Below are 27,772 nucleotides of genomic sequence, written 5' to 3' on the forward strand. Positions count from 1 at the left end.
AAAGGTTTTCAGTTGTGATGTATTTGTACCCAGCAAGGGGGAAAAAAGACTATAAATAACTAATTAACACTATAAATGCCCAGTTGTGAATTAAAGGGCGTTACAAGCATCAGAAGCAGGGTATTAGAAACTTTTTTATCTACCCTGTAATGACAAAAACTAAACTAAATCTACACAGGTGCAATTACTGTACGAACCACTTTTCAAGTAAATTGTGTGTCTGTGGCCATCTTTGCATCATAGTTTAATATACAATATGCTACTACTTTAAATAATACAAGGCACCATTGTGAGTAGCACAGACTTACTTTTTTCAGCATGTAAATTAACTAATCTGTAAATACATGAAAAGCTTTTAAAAATGTTGCTTTCAAGATTTAGACAAATGATCCACAGAAGTTAATGCATTAGATTGTTCCATATTTGAGATATTCTTGTGAAGTACTGTATATCCATCTTTCAAAATAAAACTAGAAATAATAATGGAAAGGAATGACACTTTCTGCATGTATTTGGTACGAGAGCTCAACCAAATCTGGGAATAAAACAAAACGGCCCGTCACATGATATCACCCTGTGCTGTGCAGGGTTTTCTGCTGAGGGCGAACAGCAGACGTGCCTCGGCAGCCGCAGCAGCAGCAGCAGCAGCAGCAGCAGGGCTGGACGTGACCTCGTTGTTATCAGTAAATTGACTAAATTGTGAACCTCAGACCGGATTCAGGCCGAAGCCTCAAATCTGCAGCGGTGAGAAGGCGTAGAATGGAAACTGGGCCTCGTCCTCGTCCACGAAGAAACACTGGAAGTAGGGCATCTCATCTGCGGAGGAGGCAGGACGGCACAGAACAACATGTTCCTCACATTTCGGTGACGTCCAGAGAGAGGAGCGAATGTAATTTGCACGTTTGTGTGATATTTGATATATACTTACCTTCCAAAAAGAAGCTGTCAGACACAGAAGGCTCTGCTGCTGAGAAGGGAACACAGTGTTAGACATGAAACACTACAATGTTCTTTATCGTGAAATTACAGCAGCTACACAGTACCTTTAACTTTCTCCTCCTTGGCAGCTTTCTTCTCAGCAGTTTTTTCTACATCAACAATTTTGTGCATGAATAAGTTACAAGCCACACATAAAGCCACACAGATGTATTTCAGACTGAATTAAATGGATTCACAGACACAGTACCTTTCTTTACAGACTCCTGTATCTCCTTAAGAACCCTGTCTTCTGGTGGTGACAACAAAACATCAAAAATATTAAAAACGTCAAATTGTTTGCAGCATTTTTAAAAATATATACTGTATTTCAAACAAATATTTTGCTGGCTTTAAATAATTTAGTTGTGTACTACCTTTAGCTTTCTCTTCTTTGGCTGTCTTCTTCTCAACTGTTTATTGTAAAAAAAAATAAAAATAAAAATAAAAAAATTAAATTGAATTAAATTAAATTAAATTAAATTAAATTACAACAGTATGATTGAGGGATGAAAATAATGAATAATCTTTTTTTCTTCAATTGAATATTGCCAGTATTTCCTGTCATTTTATAGGCGGCATGTTGATCAATAAAATGTCAGAAAATACAGAACAAAATATGAAATAATTAATTTAAAAGATCTGAAATATTGAATTTACGGCAAAATAAAACCAAAAATTGACATTTTTATTTTTTTCTACTTTTATTTATCTATTTATTTTTGCTTAAAGAAATCCATTACCAAAATTTAAAACTAATCAATTAGTTCAGTCATTTTTACATCTCAACTTTGATGACAAAGTCAGTTGAAAAACAGAGATACCTTTATATTTTCTCCCTTCTTTCCATATATTAGTTTATATTTTTTATTCTTGTACATCATATCTTACACCATATGATATTGGTACATACTCTAAGCTAACTGCGTACCTTTCTTTGTTGCAGTGGGTTTGATCTTTTCTTTTAAAAGATGACGCTCTGTTTCACAAATATGGAACACACACAAGTTGGGCAAGAAATATGCAAAGTCTATGAAACACTGCTGCGCGCAAAAAGGGTAATGCTCCTAATGACCTACGTAGTTTTACCCAGCTGAAACATTCTGCATCACTAGAAAAGCAAAAGATTAAGCGGCACGACCAAGAAACCTCTTTGTACCACTTCCTAACAAGGGTTTACAGATCAATGCTAAAGGTTTGACCAATGTTCAGTATCTGAAATATTTTTTTATACATCAATTAAAAACATTTGTAAATGGAGGGTGGAGGGGTTATATTAGAAAGTGGCAGCAACATTCTGTTGCTTCACTACCAGCATGCTGTTCTATAAGCCAAGTAATGTGAAACTGACTAACTACATCTGCAGTTCGCCTTCATGTTGTAACCAGATTACATGTTGTAATCAGATTACCACTGCTAGTTACATGAAGTGCTGCCTGTGCTGAAGCCCCACAATTGTACCTTTCTTCACATGGACTGGTTTGGTCTTTTTCCCCAACATGGCTGCGTCATCAGGGACAAAATGCAATTGATACAAAAACATACTTATATTTCTTTTGTTTCATACACCAATGTAATGACGATATAGAAATGGACATTTGTCATCGCTCTGAGCGCTGTACCTTTCTTTACTGCAGCAGCAGGCTTTTCCTTTTCTTTAGGGGCCTCCACTTCTGCAAAAAAGGAAAACTGAAGTCAGACACGTGCAGCGCATACGAAACGTTACGGCAGAAGTCTCAAAGAAAAAAACTCATCTTGCTGCACCAAAAAGAAAAAAAACAAATAAATTAAGTGAAGCAAAGGATGAGGCATCTACATCTAGCAAGCCGGTATCGTTTTGTGCTTCGCGTCGCGTTGCAAAACAGCCAGAAGACATTTTTATTTTCTCTTCGCATGCAAAAATCAAACTCAATCCTCAAAGTCTCTAATTAACTACAATTTGACTAGTGTTGGTTTCACCACCTTTGATGCTTCTGGCTCTGTGCAATGCTTGTTCTCTATTTTAGATATAATCTGCAAAGGATTTGAAGCTGGAAGATGTTGAGAGGCGCGGGGCATACTTCTGGCGGCACATTGCCAGTTTTTGGGTGGATCATATTTCACTGACTTGGGAATCTCAGCTCTTTGTTAAACATGTTTTTAAAGGAAAGAGGTGAACAGCTCTCTGTTTCCCCCCCAAGCATCTCCGTGATTGCAGATCACTGTAATCACACTGGGTTACAGAAGCACTACTCATGTACCTTTCTTCACATGGAGTGGTTTGGTCCTTTTTCTCAACATGGCTGAACCATCAGGGAAAAGATAAAGTCAATAGATATGCAGTAATCACTGTGTGTGTCATAAAACTGACACTAAGAGCAATTGTTGTTTTATACCTTTTTTAACAGCTGGTTTGCCTTTCCCCTCCTGTACTTTGGGCTCTGAGTAAATAAGAACGTTGGCTTTTTAAGATGATAAGTGGGCGGCTTTGCTTTGCTATTGACAGTAGTTATAGATGCTTCGCTACAGAGCTGTAAAGATGATGCCAGTAATCTCTGCAAGCTACGGCATAAGAAAATAATCTACATGGCAGCGGCAGGCTACCTTTCTTCTTTAGGAGCGGTTTGACCTTTTCCCTCTTTGTGTCAGCCTCTGCTTTAGAAGAGGCCAAAATCAAATCAAATTAACAAATCACATATACATTTCACAGCCGTACATCTACATAACTATTGATTACCAATTGATTAAATAGCTACCTTTCTTTTCATGAGCTGGCTTGGGTTTCTCCTTTTTAACCTCTGCTTCTGAGTGTGACACAGGTTGGAAAGAATATTTCAGTCGCTGCGTTGATGATACTTAACTTGAACAGGTAATAAAAAAAGATCATTACCTTTTTTGGCGAGGACGGGCTTGACGTCAGTTTCTAAGAGGAGAAAAAGAGGAAAAAGTGAAGGGAATCCATAGCAGCTGCATCGGTCATGACTGGATTATTACCACAACACAACAGCGCAGCAAATAGAGTTTCTACAGCAGAGGTCCTTTTGCAGAAAAGCACCACAAAAACACACAGTTCTGCTGTGTACCTTTCTTCTTTGCAGCAGGTGTGGGTTTTGCCTTGGCAACAGCTACTAGAATATCAAACCATCAGAAACCACTAAGTAACCATTGCACGTTATATAATGTGGTCAAAAATAGAAGAGAAATCTGAATTAATACCTTTTTTGGGAGTCACTGGCTCGGCCTTTTTCTCCTTGAGAACTTCAGCTGCTGAAGAAAACAATAACGACAAATAAATAAAATAAAATAAGCAATAAAAATTGTCCAGTTTTCTGCAGAGGTTTTCATGAGGCACATAAATGAGGCATTTATTCCCACACATACAATGCTCTGCTAAATTAAATATCTGCAAACTGACCTATTGTAAAGAGCCAAAAGCAGGTAATGCATATATAGAAAAATCATAAATAACATTATGGTCTCTAATATCATATAATGTTTAACCACTACCTTTTTTCGTTGGCGCTGGTTTGACTTTTTCTTTCGGAGTCACAGGCACTAGCGAAGTAAAAAGTATTGAAACTCATAAATGGATATTGGATACAAATGGATAACTATCAAAGTCAGTTGTATATATAAAAAAATGATATACCTTTCTTCAGTGGCACCACTTTCACCTTCTCCTTTGATAGGGAGACGTTTTTGGGCGGTACGTCGGCCTCTGTGAGAAACACATGAGGTTTGATTTAATGTTTAAACGGCTTTGTTATCTCCGAGCAGCATCAAGGTTTAGCGCCTTCTTACCTTTAACCACCGGTGTTGGTTTTGTCCTGATCGGAGCGGGTTCTAATAAAAGACATTTTTAAATTCAGCAATCCATAAAACAAGACTCACTGGAACAATAAATCAAACAAATTCATGTCTTACCTCTCTTTGTCAGAACTGGCTTGACCTTCTGTTTCAAAACCGTAGCTGCTAAACAAAACATATAACATGACGTTCAGTACGTAATTAAAAGATGTTATGTGATATCTGAGCTTTTAAATTTGTGTTGTATGTGCGGCGTACTTGTCTTTTCAGAGACTATTTTGACTTTTGGGGCCTTGACCACTGGAAAAAAACACAAAACAGATTAAGAATAACAATAAGGTGAACATATGTGAAAGAAAAATGAAATGCCAGAAATGTACCTTTCTTCATAGGCACTATTTTCACCCGCTCTTTCACCAGAGAGGCATTTCTAGGAGCGCCCTCTGGTTCTGTCAGCAGAAATGTAGGAGTGAATTACATGTTCGGTTTTTTCAGTTTGTTATTTTTATGTGTTTTACGACATTCACCACCCTTACCCTTTGCTGAGATGACTGGTTTGGCCTTTTCTTTAGGAGCCTCTGTTTGACAAAAGCACAATATTTAAATAGTTAAGCTCCCATGGTGATAATTAACATTTTTTTTGCTCTTTATGATCTAATGTAAAGTGAATGTTACCTTTCTTCACAGGAGCTGCTTTGGCCTTTTCCTTTGGTGCCTCTGCGTCACAGTGTGAAATAATAAAGTTAGCCCATTGTGCATTAACATTTGCTCTGTAATCTATTCAAATTATACATTTAAGTTACCGTCCTTGCCACTGGTGCATAAAATCAACACTTTAAGTCCATAATTGTCTTTATAAAAGTCGTTATCAGTAGCTTTTTCTTTGTGCAACCTGTAAACAGTGCTAGTATACAGTCATTGTTCATTTTATTGGGTACACCTGTGCAGTTTAAAGGGAATAAAGTCAAGTCACCCCTAAATAATTGTAGACATACACAACATATATATTGTAAATATAAGTAAATTGGTTTCCAAAAGATCGTACAGGTGTGCATTAGAACCTGACCACTGAGTGGAGTGCATATAGAAATCTGCCCTTCTTTAATTAAAGGAGCAAAAATAAAGAAAATAGCACGGAGCATATCATCACTATGGAGACACTTACAGTATAATATAGTACGTTGTAGATACACCGCTTGTAAAATGATAAAACAGTAATAAAAGTGACCAGTGTACAAGCAAAATGTAGTGTACTGTTCAGCCTTTCTAAACAGACATGGGTGTGGTGGAAAAATGTACCTTTCTTTTTAGGGGCTGTTTTTTCCTTTTCCTTCACTGCGTCAACATCTGCAGAATTACAGCAAATCAATCTGGTCAAGCTGCTGTACAACACCTCAACTTTACATCAATTACAATCCTAACATTAATATATCCTAACTTGTTGTGTATTACATGCTTTCTTCTTTTTATTGTCTTTTAAGTGACGTAGTTATCAAAGTCAGTTTTTGCATTACCTTGTTTTACAGGTTGAGGTTTGATTTTTTGCTTTGATTCCTTCTTGGTCTCCTTCGGTGCTGCAGCTGGCGGAAAATCATGACATCAAAAAGCATTTTTCACATGTATAAAGATATATTGATATTTATTATGTACCATGTTCAATTAATATATCACTTTTCATGCATACTGCACATTTTAAGGCAATGTCAGCAAAGGAAACAAACGCACAATTAACTGGAATTTGGATGACTGATGAGCTATTAAGTTGTATTAGGCCGCATATAAGCAGCTTAAAAATGAGCTAAAACTCAATCCATAAGCATGTTCATACCTTTCTTTATCAGTTCAGGTTTGGCTGCCACCTTAGGGACTTCAGGAACTTCTGTTATTGAGGAAGATTCAGAATCAGAATCAGAATCAGAAAAGACTTTATTGCCAAGCATGTTTGTACATACAAGGAATTTGCTTCGATGTTGGTACGCATAAAATAAAATAAAATAAAATAAAATAAAATAAAATAAAATAAAATATTCAGAAAGAATAACTCTTCATTAGAGTAGTTAACAGAGATTTGAAAAACATTTTAGTCCACTCTCTGGACAAATGCCTCAGGAGTGACTTCTAGCCACCGCCAGCATCACCTGATACATGTTTGGGTGTGGTCAGAAGTAGAGTTTTTGCTGATTTCTAGTAAAACCACTAGAGGTCAGTAAAAACAAGAGTTTCGGTTTCAATAGAACAGAGGCAAACGAGATCAATGTTTTAATTGTAATATTAGTATTTTGAAGCTTAAACTAGCACTTTCATTTGTAACTAATTTGATAGGGATATTCTTTATTCTAAAATATATTCTAATTACATATACAATTTTACATTTACACAAAGTGGTGTTGAGTTCATACTGTACATCATTACATGTCACTTACCTGTTTTTGTAATATTCCTTTGTTCCTTTTTCAAGACAGGAAGCACATGTTTTTTAGCAACTTTCAGCACCTTCACAGGCTTCTTAGGTTCATCAGCTGAAACAGAGGAGCAAAAGAAAAGTCAGCATCAGAAGAATAATTTCTTTGAATTTGTTTTAATCTGAACTTTGACCAGGCCTTTGATTCACGTAAATGACGTAATAGTTGGTTTTCTGATACATTTTTTAAATCTAACGAGTCGTCATTAGGATAAAAATGTAGAACCAGTGGAAAAGAAACTACTTGGTCATTGGTTAAAGAACTTTTGCAAACCAACAATGACTGTTCTTGAACAATAGTCATGTGCTGTGTTTGCCCATCAATCAACCCCAAACTCATTGCTTCTTGCAATGGTGCAGGAATGACACTACAACTGTAAATATCTGTAAATAAAAAGGGTTCATTTTAAGCTTCCAGAAAACGAAACAACATCTTCTGTCAAATGGTTATTGGCTCATGAACACAGAACAATACAAAACATTACTTCGGTTGTCTCACCTGCTTTTGTAACATTAAGATGTTCCCTCTTGAGGACAGACGCAACCTCCTTCTTCACCACTTTTATTTTCCTTACAGATTTTTTGGGTTCAGCATCTGAAGTAAAAAAAGTTTCCAAATTATAAATTCTACAGAAGGAAAAAATATATCCATCACAGAACAAATGAAGACTATGGTTTGGGAACCTCAATAAAGCCTCACAGTATCTGACCACTATTGGTAAGAGGACAAATGGTCATGGATCATTATATTTATTCTGCAGCTGCTATAAATGCTGTGTTTTTGCCCTATATGTACCTGTCTTAGTGACTCTCTTCTTCAGAGCTTCTTTGTCTTCTTTAAGAGTTGTCTTGGTTTCTTTCTCTTTTTTCGCAGGCTTTGTCCGTTCCTTCACTTCTTTGGGAATCTTCTCTTCCTTAACTTTTTTCTCTTCTGTGGGTGGTTTCTTTTCCTCTTTCACTTCTTTGGGAGGTTTCTGAACTTCTTTCTTTTCTTTGAGAGGTTTCTTTACTTCCTTCTCTTCAGCAGGTGGTTTCTTCTCTTCTTTCTTTTCTTTGAGAGGTTTCTTTACTTCCTTCTCTTCAGCAGGTGGTTTCTTCTCTTCTTTCTTTTCTTTGAGAGGTTTCTTTACTTCCTTCTCTTCAGTAGGTGGTTTCTTCTCTTCTTTCTTTTCTTTGAGAGGTTTCTTTACTTCCTTCTCTTCAGTAGGTGGTTTTTGAACTTCTTTCTTTTCTTTGAGAGGTTTCTTTACTTCCTTCTCTTCAGCAGATGGTTTCTTCTCTTCTTTCTTTTCTTTGAGAGGTTTCTTTACTTCCTTCTCTTCAGCAGGTGGTTTCTCTTCTTTCTTTTCTTTGAGAGGTTTCTTTACTTCCTTCTCTTCAGCAGATGGTTTCTTCTCTTCTTTCTTTTCTTTGAGAGGTTTCTTTACTTCCTTCTCTTCAGCAGGTGGTTTCTCTTTCTTTTCTTTGAGAGGTTTCTTTACTTCCTTCTCTTCAGCAGGTGGCTTCTCTTCTTTCTTTTCTTTGAGAGGTTTCTTTACTTCCTTCTCTTCTGCAGGTGGTTTCTTCTTCTCTTCAGTAGGTGGTTTCTTCTCTTCTTTCTTTTCTTTGAGAGGTTTCTTTATTTCCTTCTCTTCAGCAGGTGGTTTCTCTTCTTTCTTTTCTTTGAGAGGTTTCTTTACTTCCTTCTCTTCAGCAGGTGGTTTCTCTTCTTTCTTTTCTTTGAGAGGTTTCTTTACTTCCTTCTCTTCAGCAGGTGGTTTTTCTTCTTTCTTTTCTTTGAGAGGTTTCTTTACTTCCTTCTCTTCTGCAGGTGGTTTCTTCTCTTCTTTCTTTTCTTTGAGAGGTTTCTTTACTTCCTTCTCTTCAGCAGGTGGTTTCTTCTCTTCTTTCTTTTCTTTGAGAGGTTTCTTTACTTCCTTCTCTTCAGCAGGTGGTTTCTCTTCTTTCTTTTCTTTGAGAGGTTTCTTTACTTCCTTCTCTTCAGCAGGTGGTTTCTCTTCTTTCTTTTCTTTGAGAGGTTTCTTTACTTCCTTCTCTTCAGCAGGTGGCTTCTCTTCTTTCTTTTCTTTGAGAGGTTTCTTTACTTCCTTCTCTTCTGCAGGTGGTTTCTTCTCTTCTTTCTTTTCTTTGAGAGGTTTCTTTACTTCCTTCTCTTCAGCAGGTGGAGTTTTCTTCTCCTCTCTTTCTTCTTTTGGAGGTTTCAGAACTTCTTTCTCTTCTGCGGGTGGTTTCTTCTCTTCTACTTCTTTGGGAGGTTTCTTAACTTCTTTTTCTTCTTTGGGATGTTTCTTTATTTCTTTCTCCTTTTTGAGAGGTTTCTGAACTTCCGTCTCTTCTTTGAGAGGTTTCTTGACTTCCTTCTCTTCAGTAAGTGGTTTCTTCTCCTCTTTCTTGTCTTTGAGAGGTTTCTTTACTTCCTTCTCTTCTGCAGGTGTTTTCTTCTCCTCTCTGTCTTCTTTTGGAGGTTTCAGAACTTCTTTCTCTTCTGTGGGTGGTTTCTTCTCTTCTACTTCTTTGGGAGGTTTCTTAGCTTCTTTTTCTTCTTTGAGATGTTTCTTTATTTCTTCCTCTTTTTTGAGAGGTTTCTGAACTTCTTTCTCTTCAGCAGATGGTTTCTTAACTTCTTTCTCTTCTTTGAGGGGTTTCTTTACTTTCTTCTCTTCAGCAGGTGGTTTCTTCTCTTTCTCTTCCTTGAGAGGTTTCTTTTCTTCCTCCTTTTCTGTAGGTGTTTTCCTTTCCTCTTTCACTTCTTTGGGAGGTTTCTTAACTTCTTTTTCTTCCTTGAGATGTTTTTTTTCCTCTCTTTCTTCTTTGGGATGTTTCTTAACATCTTTTTTGTCTTTAAGAGGTTTCTTTACTTCATCCTTTTCTGTAGGTGGTTTCTTCTCCTCTTTCTTGTCTTTGAGAGGTTTCTTTACTTCTTCCTTTTCTGCTGGTGGTTTCTTCTCCTCTTTCTTGTCTTTGAGAGGTTTCTTTACTTCCTTCTCTTCTGCAGGTGGTTTCGTCTCCTCTTTCTTGTCTTTGAGAGGTTTCTTTACTTCCTTCTCTTCTGCAGGTGTTTTTTTCTCTTCTTTCTTGTCTTTGAGAGGTTTCTTTACTTCCTTCTCTTCTGCAGGTGGTTTCTTCTCCTCTTTCTTGTCTTTGAGAGGTTTTACTTCCTCCTTTTCTGTAGGTGGTTTCTTCTCCTCTTTCTCATCTTTGAGAGGTTTTACTTCCTTCTTTTCTGCAGGTGGTTTCTTCTCCTCTTTCTTGTCTTTGAGAGGTTTCTTTACTTCCTTCTCTTCTGCAAGTGGTTTCTTCTCCTCTTTCTTGTCTTTGAGAGGTTTTACTTCCTCCTTTTCTGTAGGCGGTTTCTTCTCCTTCTCATCTTTGAGAGGTTTTACTTCCTTCTCTTCTACAGGTGGTTTCTTCTCTTTCTTGTCTTTGAGAGGTTTCTTTACTTCCTTCTCTTCTGTAGGTGGTTTCTTCTCCTCTTTCTCGTCTTTGAGAGGTTTTACTTCCTTCTCTTCTACAGGTGATTTCTTCTCCTCTTTCTTGTCTTTGAGAGGTTTCTTTATGTCCTTCTCTTCTACATGTGGCTTCTTCTCCTCTCTCTTGTCTTTGAGAGGTTTCTTGACTTCCTCCTTTTCTGTGGGTGGTTTCTTGTCCTCTTTCTTTTCTTTGAGATGTTTCTTTACTTCCTCCTTTTCTTTGGGTGGTTTCTTCTCCTCTTTCTTGTTTTTGAGAGGTTTCTTTACTTCCTCCTTTTCTTTAGGTGGTTTCTTCTCCTCTTTCTTGTCTTTGAGAGGTTTCTTTACTTCCTTCTCTTCTACAGGTGGCTTCTTCTCCTCTTTCTTGTCTTTGAGAGGTTTCTTTACTTCCTCCTTTTCTGTGGGTGGTTTCTTGTCCTCTTTCTTGTCTTTGAGAGGTTTCTTTACTTCCTTCTCTTCTGGAGATGGTTTCTTCTCTTTCTTGTCTTTGAGAGGTTTTACTTCTTTCTCTTCTGCATGTAGTTTCTTCTCCTCTTTTTTGTCCTTGAGAGGTTTCTTTACTTTTTCCTCTTCTGCAGGTGGCTTCTTCTCCTCTTTCTCTTCTTTGAGAGGTTTCTTTACTTCTTTCTCTTTTGTAGGTGGTTTCTTCTCCTCTTTCTCTTCTTTGAGAGGTTTCTTTACTTCCTTCTCTTCGGTAGGTGGTTTCTTCTCCTCTTTCTCTGATTTGAGAGGTTTCTTTACTTCCTTCTCTTCTGTAGGTGGTTTCTTCTCCTCTTTCTCTGCTTTGAGAGGTTTCTTTACTTCCTTCTCTTCAGCAGGTGGTTTCTTCTCCTCTTTCTCTTCTTTGAGAGGTTTCTTTACTTCCTTCTCTTCAGTAGGTGGTTTCTTCTCTTTCTTGTCTTTGAGAGGTTTCTTTACTTCCTTCTCTTCAGTAGGTGGTTTCTTATCTTTCTCTTCTTTGGGTTGTTTCTTGACTTTTTCTTCTTTTGTAGGTTTCTTGATTTCCCTGTCCTCTTTAAGCAGTTTGATTATCTCTTCATCTTCTTTATGAGATTTTTTGATTCTTTCCTTCTCTTTAAGTTGCTTCTGTTCTTTAGGTTTCTTGACTTCTTTGTCTTCTTTAGATTTTCTGACTTCTTTGTCTTCTGTAGGTTTCTTGACTTCTTTGTCTTCTTTAGGTTTCCTGATTTCTTTTTCGTCTTTTGCTTTCTTGACTTCTTTTTCGTCTTTTGCTTTCTTGATCTCTTTGTCTTCTTCAGGTTTCTTGACTTCTTTGCCTACTTTAGGTTTCTTGACTTCTTTGTCTTCTTTTGGTTTTTTGATTTCTTTTTCTTCTTTTGGTTTCTTGACTTCTTTTTCGTCTTTTGGTTTCTTGACCTCTTTGTCTTCTTTAGGTTTCTTGACTTCTTTGCCTACTTTAGGTTTCTTGACTTCTTTGTCTGCTTTAGGTTTCTTGATTTCTTTGTCTTCTTTAGGTTTCTTAGTTTCTTTTTCTTCTTTTGGAGCTTTCTTGACTTCTTTGTCTTCTTTAGGTTTCTTGATTTCTTGTTCGTCTTTTTCAGGTTTCTTGACTTCTTTGTCTACTTTAGGTTTCTTGACTTCTTTTTCTTCTTTTGGTTTCTTGACTTCTTTTTCTTCTTTGGGAGGTTTCTTGACTTCTTTTTCTTCTTTAGGCTTCTTGATTTCTTTTTCTTCTTTAGGTTTCTTGACGTCTTTGTCTTCTTTTGGTTTCCTGACTTCTTTTTCTTCTTTGGGAGGTTTCTTGACTTCTTTGTCTACTTTAGGTTTCTTGATTTCTTTGTCTTCTTTGGGTTTCTTGACTTCTTTGTCTTCTTTTGGAGCTTTCTTGACTTTTTTACCTTCTTTAGGTTTCTTCACTTCTTTTTCCTCTTTTTGGGGTTTCTTGACTTCTTTGTCTACTTTAAGTTTTTTGACTTCTTTGTCTACTTTAGGTTTCTTGACTTCTTTTGGTTTCTTGACTTCTTTGACTTCTTTAGGTTTCTTGGCATCTTTTTCTTCTTTGGGGGGTTTCTTGGCTTCTTTTTCTTCTTTGGGAGGTTTCTTAACTTCTTTGTCTTCTTTAGGTTTCTTGACTTCTTTTTCTTCTTTAGGTTTCTTGACTTCTTTTTCTTCTTTTGTAGCTTTCTTGACTTCTATGTCTTCTTTGTGTGGTTTCTTTACAGTTTGTTTGAGTTTGAATTCCTCCTCTTTTTCCACCTCCTCTTTGGGTTCTGCAGTTTTGAGATCTGTAAGTAGCAATAAATCTTAAGAAGCAGGTACCTAGTAGATTATAGAGATGTACTTATACCACAGCAGTGCATTTACCCAGGAAAAAATACATCACACTGATTTATCAGTAAAATAAAGGTTTTAGTTTTAAGATGAATACCTTTAATAATGGCTTCTTTAACTTCTTTTATTGTGTGTCTTTCCTTGGCTTCCTTCAGAACTGAAGTATACACACAGAGATATGTAAAAATAAAATATACAGCATAAAACAGTGCAGTTCAGTGATTAGATCTGTATTATAATCACCATGGCAAACAATCATACAAAAGCACTACAAGCATTACAGCACTAAACACACTGATCAAGCACACTGCAAGCCACAACATTACATTTATCAGACACAGTATTTGTTTTACTGTGTGACTGAAGACAAGATATACAATAAAAAATTAAATATCTTTATTGTGACTGAAGGAGGAACCCAATTAGGACCTAGGCAAATGGATTTGTCTGTAGAAAAATAACTGTACTGAGTTAGTCCCAAGACCGTCTTCCAGAGCAGTCATTTAAACTGCTAATAATAAATCTTGGCATGACCTACTTCTATTTACTTGTCAATTATAACTGATCTCTACAGTTTACCTCTTAAAGGAACACACCAATATTTAATGAAATTTGCAGATACGATATGAGATAAGAAGAGCAGCATCGGTTTATGTAGTGTGTGTCTGGTATAGAAACTTATTTTTTTATATGGGCAGTGTTCAGGCCAAATTTAAAGCTAAATGTTGAGGAAACCCAAACCTAAGTATAAATATACATGTAGACATAGCCGACGTTCAAACTGAGATGAGGACGTACCTGGACAAGCTAATTTGAATAATGTTTTTGCATTTTGCAGACATAAATGAGGGGATGAGGAAAAATACTGGAAGAATAAGAGATCCTTATCGATCTGAATACAGTTAATAAATAACACACAACAGGAAAAAAACAAACTTCCATCCTTTCAGAGGGACAATTATTGTGTGAAAAATAGGTCTAACATATTGTAAACTCTACTTGTGATTGTACTCACTCAATCACAAGTAAAATCTGATTCTGAAATGCCTTGTTAATGGTATTCTGTTAGCTCACCACAAAAACACCCAAAGGTTTAGATATAGAGTACTTGGGATCCAACTTTCTCACTCTTAAATGAATTAATTCTCTTGAATATAATCTTGTTAGCTTAAAACCTTGATGCTCCACTTGATGATTAACAGACGATTAAGTCACGGTACTCATTCACAAACACATGATGTTAACACAAAGACAAAAAATGAAAACATGAATCATGTTATTGTCAGACAATAAAGGTATTCTCCTGTCTAGATGTCAGTAACAGCTGGCTGAAGAGCATTCGGTATGCCCTTTGAATACATTCTGTAACTTTATAACACCATTCCACGTTATTTTTATTCAAAACACACATCTTCCAGATATATCTTCATGACCTAATAATAAAAATCAACATGAATCATATGTGGTGATAATGGGAAGAGTTCTGTACCTTTCTCATATTTGCGGAGATGTTCTTCTTTGTGCCTTCTTCCGAGACCGATGTGGGCCTTCCTCTTTTGCTTAGGTTCTGTCTTTCTGCTCTCGCTGTTGTTGTTATTTTCATCCTGATCATCGATAACGTCAGAGTATTCGTCTTCATTGTAAACAGTTGGTAAAGTTATCTCTCCTTCCTCCTCCTCCTCCTCCTCCTCCTTATCATCTGATTCAGGTACAGCACTGTCATTATAGAGCTTTTCAGAGAGGACAGTTTGAAGATCAAGTTGTTGGACTGATGGCTCTTTTTCTTCATCCTGTTTTTCTCCTTCCTCCTCTGTTTCATCCTGATCATCTTCCATTTCTACAACTTGATCTTCATCAGCAGTTTTTTCTGCCTCCTCCTCCTCCTCTTCTGCCATATGTTTGGCTTTTGTTTCTTCCTCCTCGCCCTCCATATCTCCTATTAAGTCTTGTTCTGTTTTAGTGTCCTCCTCTTCCATTTCCACCAAAATGTGTTCAATTTTAGTCTCCTCTTCCTCCCCCTCGTCTTCTTCATCCTCATCTGCCAAAATGTCTTCAGTTTTGGTTTCCTCCTCCTCCTCCTTCTCCTCCTCCTCATCATCATCTGCCAAAATGTCTTCAGTTTTGGTCACCTCCTCCTCCTCCTCATCATCCGCCAAAATGTCTTCAGTTTTGGTCTCCTCCTCTTCCTCATCCTCCTCCTTCTCATCTGCCAAAATGTCTTCAGTTTTGGTTTCCTCCTCCTCCTCCTCATTATCATCATCTGCCAAAATGTCTTCAGTTTTGGTCTCCTCCTCCTCCTCCTCCTCCTCTTCATCTTCCTCCTCATCATGTGCCAAAACGTCTTCAACTTTGGTCTCCTCCTCCTCATCCTCATCTCTTTCCTCATCATGTGCCAAAATGTCTTCAGTTATGGTCTCCTCCTCCTCATCATCATCATCATCTGCCAAAATGTCTTCAGTTTTGGTTTCCTCCTCCTCCTCCTCCTCCTCCTCCTCCTCCTCCTCATCATCATCTGCCAAAATGTCTTCAGTTTTGGTCTCATCCTCCTCCTCCTCATTATCATCATCTGCCAAAATGTCTTCAGTTTTGGTCTCCTCCTCCTCCTCCTCCTCCTCTTCATCTTCCTCCTCATCATGTGCCAAAACGTCTTCAACTTTGGTCTCCTCCTCCTCATCCTCATCTTCTTCCTCATCATGTGCCAAAATGTCTTCAGTTATGGTCTCCTCCTCCTCCTCCTCATCATCATCATCTGCCAAAATGTCTTCAGTTTTGGTTTCCTCCTCCTCCTCCTCCTCCTCCTCCTCCTCATCATCATCATCATATGCCAAAATGTCTTCAGCTTCGTTCTCCTCCTCCTCCTCATAATCATCTTCATCCTCATCATCTGCCAAAACGTCTTCAGTTTTGGCCTCCTCCTCCTCCTCCTCCTCCTCCTGTTCTACCAAAATGTCTTCAGTTTTGGCCTCCTCCTCCTCCTCCTCCTCCTCCTCCTCCTCCTCTGCCAGTTCAGTTTTAGCTTCCTCCTCTTCTTTTTCTACCAGAACATCTTCAATTTTGGCCTCCTCCTCCCTTTCCCCTTCTTCCACCAAAACATCTTCAGTTTCTGACTCATCCTCCTTGGCCTCCCCTTCTTCATCGTCTTCCTCTACCAAAACCTCTTCCATTTTTGCCGTCTCCTCCTCCCCCTCCTCTTCTTCTGCCAAAACTTCTTTGGCTTTGATGTCCTGCTCTTCATCTTCTACCAAAATGTCCTCAGTTTTGGCATCCTCCTCCTCCTCCTCCTCCTCTTCATCTTCTTCTACCAAAATGTCTTCAGTTTTGGCCTCCTCCTCCTCCTCCTCCTCCTCCTCCTCCTCCTCCTCTCTTTCATATACCAAAACCTCTTCAATTTTGGCCTTCTCCTCCTCCCCCTCTTGAGTTTTCATTTTATCCTCCTCCTCGTCTTCTTTCTCAAGTTGTTCTTCGTCCTCCTCTGTTTTAATATCCTCATAATCTGCATCCTCCTTTTCCTCCGTCTCCTCGCTGTCATCATCAGTGATTTCCTCCTTCTTCAGTAACAATTCATATTCTTCAAGGAGGACGTGTTTCACTAGTGACGTGATAGCAATACATTTAGTGTGTGTTACTGATGTTCAATCTTATCAAAGTTATAGAAATACAACGTGCCAATACCCTCGTCTTCCTCTGCCTCCTCTGCTTCACTGGCAGGTTCAGCGGGTGCGTCAGCCTCCACCTCCTCAACCTTTGAGTCTTCACTTATCTCTTCATCTTTGGCTGCATGCATGATCTCTGCAACTGCACCATGAACCCTTCATCAACTCTCCTGTCATGACGTGCACATCTTTGGCATTTTACACTTTCATGCAGCTTGTTTGTTTCAAGGTACAGAAGGAATGTAATAGGGTGAAATGACACCAACGACAATTACCATTTATAACATTATACAGTATAGTATACACCACATGCTGCAGTTAGTGATTTCCCCTTGTGCTTCTAATATTATTAAAATTAGCTCACAGGGTATGGCTGGAGTTGTTCCAACAAATCAAATAAGTTAATTTCTCAACAAAGAAATCTTTAAATACTGTATAAAAAGAAATAGCTTAAAAAAAAAGGTGTTATAACTTGTTGAACGATGTGATAGGTATAGATTTTAGCAAAACATTACTTAAATTTGAGTCAATACTGCATTTGTTTGGTCCTATTTTCAACCCAGCACAGCAAGTATTAGCTTACTGATATTCCCAATACTAACTTAGAAGCATGTGGTGCAGACTTGTATGATTCCATGCACAAATAAAGTATTCCACATGACAATCCTTATGTATACAATATGGCGATTAAATAGTTGAAACACAGTGAGTCGTACAGAAGATGAAAGGGAAACAGAGGAATGCAAGTCCAAGGGACACACATTAATGATGAGTTGTGATGCACAATGTTACACAGAAAAACTTCTTCTTTTTTTTTTTTTTTTTTTTTCAGAGGGGACAAAACACAGTGAGTGGATCTAGAATAACTTCATGGCCAAACACACCAACACACAGTCTCTTTTAAAAATGTTACAACAAATGGTCAGTGTACAAAAGGAAATGGACAAAAGTTGCGATTCTTATTTGTTTGATTTTGGTTTTATTCAAACAGACTGACAAGTTTCATATATCTTCAGGGTTTGCTGAATTACCCACAACAGTGACACATACTGTAATGAAGACTTGAAACTGTTCCCATAACAGGACAAGAAAAACCAGTGCAAGCATGCATGAGGGACCAGACACAAATATGCCATTCAACAAGTCTATGCACTCTATCCGCTGGCAACATACATTGCACACATTTTATGGATATGTGGAATATGTGGAAAATGTGTTCTTACCTTTCTCCAGTGGAGGCAGAAATTCACCTGAGTTTCAAAAAGACACAAGTAAGAGATTTAGGTTGTGTCTAACTGGATGATTGTGTTACTGCAGTGAAAAATAGAAGGCTGTTGTAATGTCTTACCTTTCCTTCTTACTAAATTGATATCAGACTGGGAGGATACGATTTCATCTAAAGAAAAACAGAAAAAATTGTGGTAAATGTGCATATTTGTCACGATATCAAAAAACAATATTGTGCAAAAAAAAGAAAGAAAAAAAGTCAAACCTTTTTCAGTTACTACATTTACGACCGGAGGAGAGACAGGTTCACCTGAAATGACAGAAAAAAATAAATAATGCATCAAGGGTTCAGTGTAATTTTACATCTTCTGATCTAATTAGATACGCTTTCTGTGCAACCATTGCTAGCATTCACACTTGCTCACCGACGAGCATGCTCGACATGTAACCCAGGAGCATGTCTTTCTTGTCTGTGAGCTCCAACACAGCCTCTTCGACAACTTTCATGGGATCAACAGAGACCTCAGGCATGATTCCTGAAAAATCACAGCAAAGCAAAAGTTAGCATTCATATCTTTGTAAAAAAGCTCATGAGTATTTGCGTTTTTGGAAATGTAGCCGGTACATACAGCGAGTTACATTTTGGGATTTAGACTAAAACAGACCTTGTTCACCAAACAGTGTTGCGGAGAGGTAGTCCACAAGCATGTTTATCTGTTCTTTGGTGATTTCTGCTGTTGTCTTAACAAAAGACACGGGGCTAAAGCCTACAGCGTGCTGGATATCTGATGAAGACAGAAAAAGAAAGCCACTGCTGATAAACATGCAGCAGTATGTGCGTGTGCATTTTAACAGGGCTCGTTGGGTAGAGGTCGGCAGCCTCGGCAGATACCATACCTTTTAATGTGTCCAGCACGACATCTAAGATTGCACACAGCGCACCCTGGATGTATCCTGCTATTCCACTCACAAAGTCATTAGTAACACTGAAGACATCTCTGCCAATTACCACGGGGTCAATGAAGCTAATGTCAGTGGTTCCTGAGAAAGACGACACACGTTCAGGGCAAAGCTGCAGTGAGTTACTTCAATTAACACATTTAGTGTTTAGAAAAGAAGAAGTTGATGGCCAATAAGTAATTATGCACTTTAGTCCAATTAACATAACAAACACGAGCTAATATCTACTATAACCTTGTTGATTTAGTGCATGGAGGACGTACTGTACCTTTAATTATCTCCAGGATACTGTCTAAGACGGCACAGAGCGCGTCCCGGATGTATCCCACCATCCCGCCCACAGTGTCATTAGTAACACTGAAGACATTTCTGCCAACTACCACAGGGTCAATGAAGCTAATGTCAGTGGTTCCTGAGAAGAACGACACACACATTCAGGGCAAAGCAACAAACACAACTGAAAAGCAACTCAGGTCACAGTTAGGTCACGGTAACCATTCACGTATGTATTTTAGTCAACAGTTTAGTGCAGTTAACATAACAAACATGAGCTAATAATGATTTAGTAAGCAATTTCTGATGTAATTTCAAATGCAGGATGTGTTGTACCTTTAGTTATCTCCAGTATGCCGTCAACGATGCCACAGAGCACGTCCCGGATGTATCCCACCATCCCGCCCACAGTGTCATTTGTAACACTGAAGATATTTCTGCCAACTACCACAGGGTCCATGAAGCTAATGTCAGTGGTTCCTGAGAGACACAAACGGGAAATAAATAAACACAGATAATTCACAACAAGTGGAGACAAAGCTATAAACTGTGCTAAGGAGTGTGTTAAGAGGGAGATTTATGAGCTGGCAAATACCTTTCACTACATCCAGCACAGTGTCCAATATGGAACAGAGCACACCTTGGATGTAGCCAACCACGCCACACATGAACTCATTAGTAACAGTGAAGACACCTCGGCCTATTACCACAGGGTCAATGTAGCTAAGATCAAGTTTTCCTGAGAAAACACACGGGGCACTTGTGAGGCAGTTAAACGACAGTTAAAAGAAACAAGGCAAACACACGGTCAGACGCAAGCCTTGAAACATGGAATAAATACCTTTATGTAAATCCTGTGTTGTGTCCAGTATTGTATCCACAACAGCACACAGCGTGTCCCTGATGGAGCCCGTTAATCCACCCATGAAGTCATTAGTTGAATGGAAAGCTCGTCTACCAATGACCACGGGGTCAACATAGCTCAGGTAGAAGTTCCCTGTGGTATGGAGGGGATATTATTAGAGACACGGTTGCTCCACGTTTATTATAAACTCTTCATTTTAGCGAGTTTTTACCTTCCTCGTCTGAAAAATACCGAACAAACACATCTTTTACTTCTGATATTTCCTCGGCTGCGTAGGTGGCAGCAGACATGGGGTCACTTAAATCGGGTGCACATTCTGGAAAAGAGAAGTGAGTCATTCACTACAATCCTTACTTTAATACACATTACACGTCCCATGTCATATGTAATACGCATCCCTCTTGTGTACAGTACCTTGAAACTTATTTAGCAGACGGGACACTTCATCAGAAGCGTCGTTCACTGCCTGAATGGGGTCCGTAATGATTTGCTGAATGTCTGAGAACAACAGCAGACGTGTTGATGATTCTGAAATGTTTTTTTGTTTTTTTTTGTTTTTTGGTAGATTTGACTCACCTGGGACTGCCTTGTACTCCACAAAGTCAAACATCACCACGCCTACAACCACCCAGGACAGAAGAGCAGCCAGGGCAATCAGCAGCTCCACAGACATTTTCAGCTTCCCCAGGAGCCCCAGACCCTTGGATCTGAGAGAGCTCGTCTGCGGTGCTGCTGCTCCATTGGAACCGCTGGCTGCTGTCGAGGAGGCCGATTTGGCTCCTGCATGCAAGGCACAAGTTAAAAGAGCTTAATGCAAGGTTCATAAGTTGATTAAAAAAAAAAAAAAAAAGTTTCTAGTATCAGTTATTTGTATTGATGTACTGATGATAAGCTGAAAGACATTGCACTACAGTATTATGCGTGAGAACTGCATGGGTTTGTCCACCAGAGGGCGCTAACATTTTGTTTTCCATAATACATGAATACATACTTTTTCATATATGCAACTTTATGATTTGGATAGACATGGACAGATGATGGACAGAAATATTCTTTCACTGTTCTGCGAGGCAGCATGTTGATTCAGCATGCATGTCAACAGTGCTACAAAGGTTTTCTGCTTGTGTTAAAATAATCCCTCCATTTTAAATACCCCAGAAAAGCATCTTTCAGCTCTTGAGTACAAAGATGAGGGCCATCTACCTAAGTTTAGGTAGAGTGCTTCATCGGGACTGTGCGGAGAAGTCAGATCAGATGTGACCGTCTCCAAAGCTGTCGATTCACACGTTTCCAAACTCAGACTGGTGCAAGAATAGTGCAGGCCATATATTTATATTTCCAGCTGAGCCAAGCCCCGTTTTCAGATCAGTGAGGAAAGCAATAACCATGCCAGAAAATACACAATACTTTCCTCTAATCATATGATCACGCCGCTCATAGGATGAGGATGTAGTTCAGTAACTCATTAACAAAGTTACAGCAGAAGTTCATTTAATGATAGCAACAACTAGTCACAGTGGAAAAAACCTGCTGCTGAACCATGACAGGTGGAGGATATATCCATCAGGATCAAAGGATTATCCACAGATACTGTGTTCAATCTTGCATTTATTGAATTTTTTTTTTTTAAGATCACGAAAACAGTATGGATCGTGTGGAGCCTTGTGCCCATTAGTAATCAGAGCAAGGGATTAACTGTGTTGCTGTAGGTGGTGCCAAGGTGTTAGAGACACCTTGAGACTGTAACTGTAGTCGAAGGATGCCTGACTCATGACTCACTTCCTCATTTGCACGCAGTGGGTTAAGAAAAAGCTCCCAAAAAAAAAAAAACACTTAATTAAATTAAATGAATCACTCGCTTGCCCTTTCATAATCATTTTTTAATATTAACTTGTGCTTCGGCCAGCTCCACAACATGTATCTACCAGCTTTAGAAGCAGATTACAAATGGCACATGGATTTTAATAAGGAAGTAGGCATGAGAAAGTAAGGAGAGACTGTGTGCTGATTAGTTTATTTTGTATTTTGCCGAGAGTTGAACGTATCCCATATTCCACCAAAAAACACATATTAGGAGAACGCTCAAAAACTGAAATCAATCACTGAAGTCTGGGAACACTTACAATTAACAAATAATTAATATAAAGCAGATAAAAGCAGCTCTGTCTCGATTGTGAAATAATAAGTATGTATGCACTAATGCTACTAATACTTTTGAATACATGGCTTTTAACTGCGATAAAGTATTTTTACAATACTGATTTGGTCATTTTTATTCATGCAAAGACTTCTTCTGCCACCATAACTGAAACCCCAGAGGTCAGCTCCAGCAGCCTGTCACAGGAGAGCAATGCTAACACTCTGCTACATGATATCTTGTATTTATAGCAACCAACTTTCAACACGTCTTCCTAAGACGACGCAGCTTGTGAAAACATTGCTATTTATTTATTACATAGCATGTGTTATTGAGAATTTATTTTTTCCAAGCATTTGCACGCAGTCAATCAGAACAACAGAAGTTGTGAATGCAAGTGAATAGATCCTACCTTCAGCCATGGTGTTGTGGAGACTATTTACAGTAGGATCCTTTGAGTTGGGGGCAAAGCCTCCTCATGCAGAAAGGACTGGTGACAGCTTCAGTAAATCCAATCAGCATCAGTTATTTTGTCTTTTTAAAAAATGTCCCAGTTAGTAAATTATTCCATTTCGACTTCACAGGCTTGTGTCCTTACCCGTGCCGTGCACAGGTTGAGCTTCTTCAAGATGAAAAACAAGAAGAAAATGGAAAATCAAGTATAAATTGCAGCTGTTGGGAAATTTGGAGCTGCCAGTGGAGGCAGCATTGAATAAAGGGGGGTCTGGGGACGGCGGGGCAAAGGAAAGCAACGCAGGGGAGGAAAGAGCCAAGCTAAGCACAGGGCTGGGTAGGGTGAAGGGGAACAGACAGAATATCCCACCCAGTGTTATTGGTGCCTCACATGGGTATAGGTCAGAGCAGAGAGTAGGGAGGCTGCAACGTAACTTTATCCCCCAAGAAAGCCCAGGTTATTCTTAGCTGGAGCTCTGCGCACCAGCCGCTCTGGCAGGCCTTTTTTGGCGGTTGAAGGGGGCGTAGGATCAGTTGGTCATATCGGGCACCCCTACAGGTTGTCACTAACTTATGTTTCCCAACCAAACAACAAAACATGAGCCAAATCAGATGAGGAACGGACAACAACGCAGATGAAACTGCCTTTAAAAAGCTGTGCCATTGAGCAGCAATTTTATTATCTTAATGTTTGTTTATCCTGCACTTTTTCTTTTTTATTAATAGGGCAGCTTCAAAACATTTTCACGTTCCCAAATTCAATAATTAAATCCATCAACAATGGCCCCACCAGCAAACAGCGCCACCTTGTGACGTTTTTTGCAATGTGTGCAACAACTCAAACTGCCCTGTTGGTGTTACTGCGTACACTGCATGAAAACATTTAAACAAGAAGTGTATGAAATTAACTAAAATAAAAAATAAATGAGTTTAAAGTTTAAAGGCAAGACTTTGAGCCAATCCGTTTTCTGTCTGTAACGTGTCATTAAATGCTTACAAGGACAATGCTAACATGCCAACGTTCAGTAGTTTCATGTTAACTAGCTTAATTAGCATGTTAGCTTCCTGAAATTTGCTAATCAACTCCAATTGCTGGACTCAGTTTCATCATATAGCCAGAAAAATATCTGATGCGCTTTTAATCAGTGATGTTTTAAAGCCTTATCCTGCTCTTGTGTAACAGTCTAACACAAAAATGACTTGTTTAAAACACAACAAATAGCCTCTTAACTTGTAGCTCAAAACAACAAAAAGAGAGGAAAAAAACATGGTTTATGGGCTACTGTTATTACTGAGTGAATAATAAAAATGGAAAATACTTGTATGTTACGATCTTGTGCCTGACAAAAAAGTTGGCAGGTTTTCTATTTCCCTCACATCCTCAGTAAAATGAAAATTACCTTGTAATCCTAGCGTTCAAACATTTTGTTTTGGACTGAAGAGAGAGAGAGTTTTTTCTTCATCGGCCATGTTGGTTTTAGTTTGAAAACCAGGATTTACTGCAAATGAGGTCCACTTATAATCAAGAAATTAAGCATATATGGTCACACAGAGAAAAGACTTTATTGAAACGTGAAAAACAGTGAAACTCAGAATTAGCTGTTATTGGTATGAAAACACACCAGCTGCTCAGTGGCTCTGCAAAACATGTCCAGACATCAAACGCATGCACAGACGCGGGTGGGTCTTCACAGCCTGTCTGCAGCACTCGTGGTCACGGGCCTGATGATGAGGGTGAGGTCCATGGGTACAGGAGGAGGGACGTATCTCTCCTCCCTCAACAGCCGCAGTAGCAAATCCTCAGAGTCCTGCGGCCAGCGGTAAACACGGGTGTTTTGCAGCCAACACGGGACATGCTTCTGCACGGAGATTGGCAAGATTTTATTTTACAGTAGTGAACATTGGCAAAAAAAAAAAAATAAAAATTGGGTGTGAAATATATTAGGAAAAAAAAAAGTTTTCTGACTTGAGAGGCACAGGGGAAGAGGACAGGGATGAATCGGAAATTCAGGCTGCCTTGCTGGATGAATTCATTCTGCATCTGGCAAAATCAGATTTACAGTATGATTACCTATTAGCAGTTTGCTCGTGATTTTGAGAGGTGGTGTACCATCTATTGAATATTTGAATTTGAATTTGAATATTTCCTCTACCACTGATTCTTTCTCACCATAGAGTGCATATACTTAGTGTGCAGACCGTGGCTGTCCACTACAGGTCCTTCAATGTCTGCCTTATACTTGGGACTGATGGCGATGATAATCAGGGTTGATGGCTGTTAAAGAAAAACAAAACACACTCATATGTCAGGCTCATCAAGAGACAATGGTTATAAAAAAAAAGGAGCTAAACAAAGACCAAATTAGAGCAGTTATTCAACAACAAAGCATGGAAAATATTAAGTAAATTAAAAGTGTAAATCCATGCTTGTCTTACATCCTGTAGGTAACTGTCCTTCCACTTGTTGATGTCCATGCGTCTAATGGCATTGTCAAATAAATCAATCTGTGAAATTGAAAGTAGAGTGCTGAATATTTCATGTGATTTTTAGAGAAACCATAAAACTTGTTTTTTTTTTTTAAGGCGCGGCAGCTTACAGCCGGTCGAAAGCCTTGCTTTGTGAGAAAGTCCACGAAGGGGACCATCTCCGAGGACACGTCTGAAGAGTAAGTTATGAAAACGTTTCCTGAGGAAAGAGGAGACCGTTAAATCTAAATAATCAGAATATCGAGATAAATACCATAGCTCTGCTTCTTTTTCACGATTTGGTGGCATCTACTGTTATATAACCTGGACCTTATTTCTGGCATAAAATACGATCATTTACTCACCCATATAACTTTGGTGTCATTGGGAGTCGTTCGGACGATATTTAGCTCCACTATTCACTATATGGATATATGCGGCACTCCAGTGGAAGTTATATGGGTGACTAAACGATCGTATTTTATGCCAGAAATAAGGTCCAGGTTGTAAAAAACAGTAAGTCCCCTTTACAGGTTTGTTCTTTATCTGTTACTTCTTTTGCTTTAGATCAACTTTCTGAAGTTTCTGTAGATGGAAATGAGCATGCACACTTTGCACAAATGTTTAATATTTAATTTCCCTAAGAATAAGGCTTAAGCAAACTGTAATTGCTTATTAATGCTGATACTTGTTTGTGTTGCCAGAGACTCTCATGGAGACTACTGCACACCAGTGCCTTCTTTTAAAACATAATTGAAAGCTTTCTTTTTTTAATAAACCCTTCTTTTTACGGTTACACACTTTTTACTTATTGTGGTTGTTTAATTTTTTTATTTGTAGATTTTATTGTCTCAGATTTGGTCCTTCATCCCATATTTCAGTGTCTACTTTGTGCAGTGCAGCTTTTGAAAAGTCCTACAAATAAAATCATTAACGAATAATAAAGATAAATCAGAGTCTCTCCCAACACTATTAGCAGCAAATAAAAATAATAAATGATCGTGGAGGTGAGGCAACTTTGACATCAATCTGTCTTCTGTTGCAATACAATCTTAAATGAGTTCCTACATTTCTGACTTTTCAGTGCTAGGGTCTTAGAATTAGAATTTGCTTGTCATGTCATAATTAACTATGGAAATTAAATAAAAAAATGTGATGCTTATCATCAGTGTCGTGTCAGCAAGATAATTAACATCTTGCTTGGATCCTTTATTTGGATGCATTCACGCAAACACTCCTACTGGTTTATCAGGTTTTTAGAGAATACATTAATTAATAACACGCCCTACCTGAAGCTCAGCACCTTCCGTAATTCAAAGGCGCTGAGTGCCAGACACCTGAAGTAATTATCTCCTGTAGGAACTGTCTCCATGGCAACATGTTTGTCAAATTCTAATTAAACTGTTTACTTAAACACACAAAGCATGAGCGCATTCCTTGTTAGGGAGACAAATTAACTCACGGCACTCATCGGGAAGACTGATGGTTTTTCTTTTCTCTTGCGAATGCGAGACAGATTCCTCTGCTCCTGCTGCATTCAGGTTCAGCACTCTGACCTGCGAAACACCTTCCACAGGGGGGGTGGAGAACTGGGGAACGTTAACCGAGACGCTTCCCTGAGCCACTCTGTCGCACATAAAGCTGTCGTGCGGTTGGACACTGAAGTAGCAAGAAACAAATAAAATAAAATAGGCTGTTTACTCTGCTCAAGAGCGGATATTTTAAAGGGACGTGCCTCAAATCAAGTGAAGGTGTATTTCTCCTCAGGAGTGATTTGCATTTACCAGTTTTGATGGTAACTCCAGGGTCCCTTGTGCTGACAGGGAGCTGAGTGGTACCATGGATGAGGTGGGTTTCCGTTGACTGGGTTGAGATGCAACTGCCCTTCTCCTGTAGAAGTATGAAGTTGATAAGATGATAAAGTATAGAGCTGAAAGACTTCTCTGTGTGCAGAGCGGAGGCAGCAGGTTTTTATTATGCCTATCATGCAAGTGTCAGCATGACAGTCTAATAATTAGGAATATAAACAATGTTAAGAGTATGCTTCTTTTTCATGCCAAACTGTTTTGATGTTGCATCACATTCACCTGCATACGGAGCATACAGTATATTATAGCAACAATTCACCAAAAACATGTAATCTGTAGGGTAGATTTTCAGCATATTTGTTTCATTAAGTATTCACCAATAATAATAATGTTAAATACTTATTTATATTGCTATTGTGTCTCTATAGGCCTTGTCCATAGTCTAAATGTTTTCACTCTTTACAGCCTCTTTTGGAGATCTAATCTAAGTTATGCTCAGAGCTGACATTTGTTTTCCAGCTAAATTATTAGCAAAAAGAAAGTGTTATTGTAGAAAATAATATTAAAAGTTAGTATAAATTATGTATGGTGCCAGCGTGACGTAAGCAGTGGGGGAAAAGTGCATTTTATTTTACTTTGTACTTCGGTTCTGCTACATTTATTTGGCTGCTTTAGTTGCTTTAAAGAATGGAGAAGGAACATTTTCACAGTGGATCGCATTTTCGTTGCCCCTTCTAAACCTCTCACATGGTTAAATATTAATAAACGTTCAAATAATCCAATATAGAAGCTACCAAAAACGGAAAGATTAGAGAAAAAGACCAGAAACTTTTGTCCCCATTAATCAAATCCTCAGATTTATCTGCTGTCCATGTACCTAAGAATTAAACACAAATCAGCCACAACATTAGAACCATCCATCTAATATGGTGAGGTACCCCTTGTG

General features: G+C 38.5%; 2 protein-coding genes across 2 annotated transcripts; both read right to left on the reverse strand.

The window, feature by feature from the left end:
- Nucleotides 1-730: 730 nt before the first annotated feature.
- On the reverse strand, nucleotides 731-23,317 carry LOC311505105 (uncharacterized protein; the record flags this gene model as incomplete). Its single annotated transcript, XM_084568508.1, has 37 exons — nucleotides 22,512-23,317; nucleotides 20,377-20,742; nucleotides 20,174-20,278; nucleotides 19,939-20,094; nucleotides 19,434-19,577; nucleotides 18,530-18,649; nucleotides 18,290-18,400; nucleotides 18,130-18,174; nucleotides 17,986-18,033; nucleotides 17,861-17,887; nucleotides 13,082-13,141; nucleotides 8,019-12,938; nucleotides 7,722-7,817; nucleotides 7,185-7,280; nucleotides 6,590-6,640; nucleotides 6,276-6,341; nucleotides 6,061-6,108; nucleotides 5,437-5,478; nucleotides 5,298-5,339; nucleotides 5,142-5,210; nucleotides 5,020-5,061; nucleotides 4,879-4,926; nucleotides 4,756-4,797; nucleotides 4,604-4,672; nucleotides 4,462-4,509; nucleotides 4,171-4,221; nucleotides 4,038-4,082; nucleotides 3,845-3,877; nucleotides 3,711-3,758; nucleotides 3,559-3,609; nucleotides 2,598-2,648; nucleotides 1,907-1,954; nucleotides 1,353-1,388; nucleotides 1,187-1,228; nucleotides 1,044-1,088; nucleotides 929-967; nucleotides 731-816 (listed from the first exon to the last, which is right to left on the reverse strand). Exons 1-37 carry the CDS (start codon nucleotides 22,519-22,521, stop codon nucleotides 731-733), a joined length of 7,446 nt encoding a protein of 2,481 aa, XP_084424634.1. The 5' UTR covers nucleotides 22,522-23,317.
- A 923-nt stretch (nucleotides 23,318-24,240) lies between these two features.
- Nucleotides 24,241-25,027, reverse strand: LOC311505106 (E3 ubiquitin ligase TRAF3IP2-like; the record flags this gene model as incomplete). The annotated part of the gene is made up of 4 exons (XM_084568509.1): nucleotides 24,241-24,411; nucleotides 24,519-24,593; nucleotides 24,723-24,827; nucleotides 24,989-25,027. The coding sequence occupies 4 exons, from the start codon at nucleotides 25,025-25,027 to the stop codon at nucleotides 24,241-24,243; spliced, it is 390 nt and encodes a 129-aa protein (XP_084424635.1).
- Nucleotides 25,028-27,772: the final 2,745 nt, after the last annotated feature.

This window comes from Chelon labrosus (genome assembly GCF_963514085.1).
Source record: "Chelon labrosus genome assembly, chromosome: 20".
NCBI lineage: Eukaryota > Metazoa > Chordata > Actinopteri > Mugiliformes > Mugilidae > Chelon > Chelon labrosus.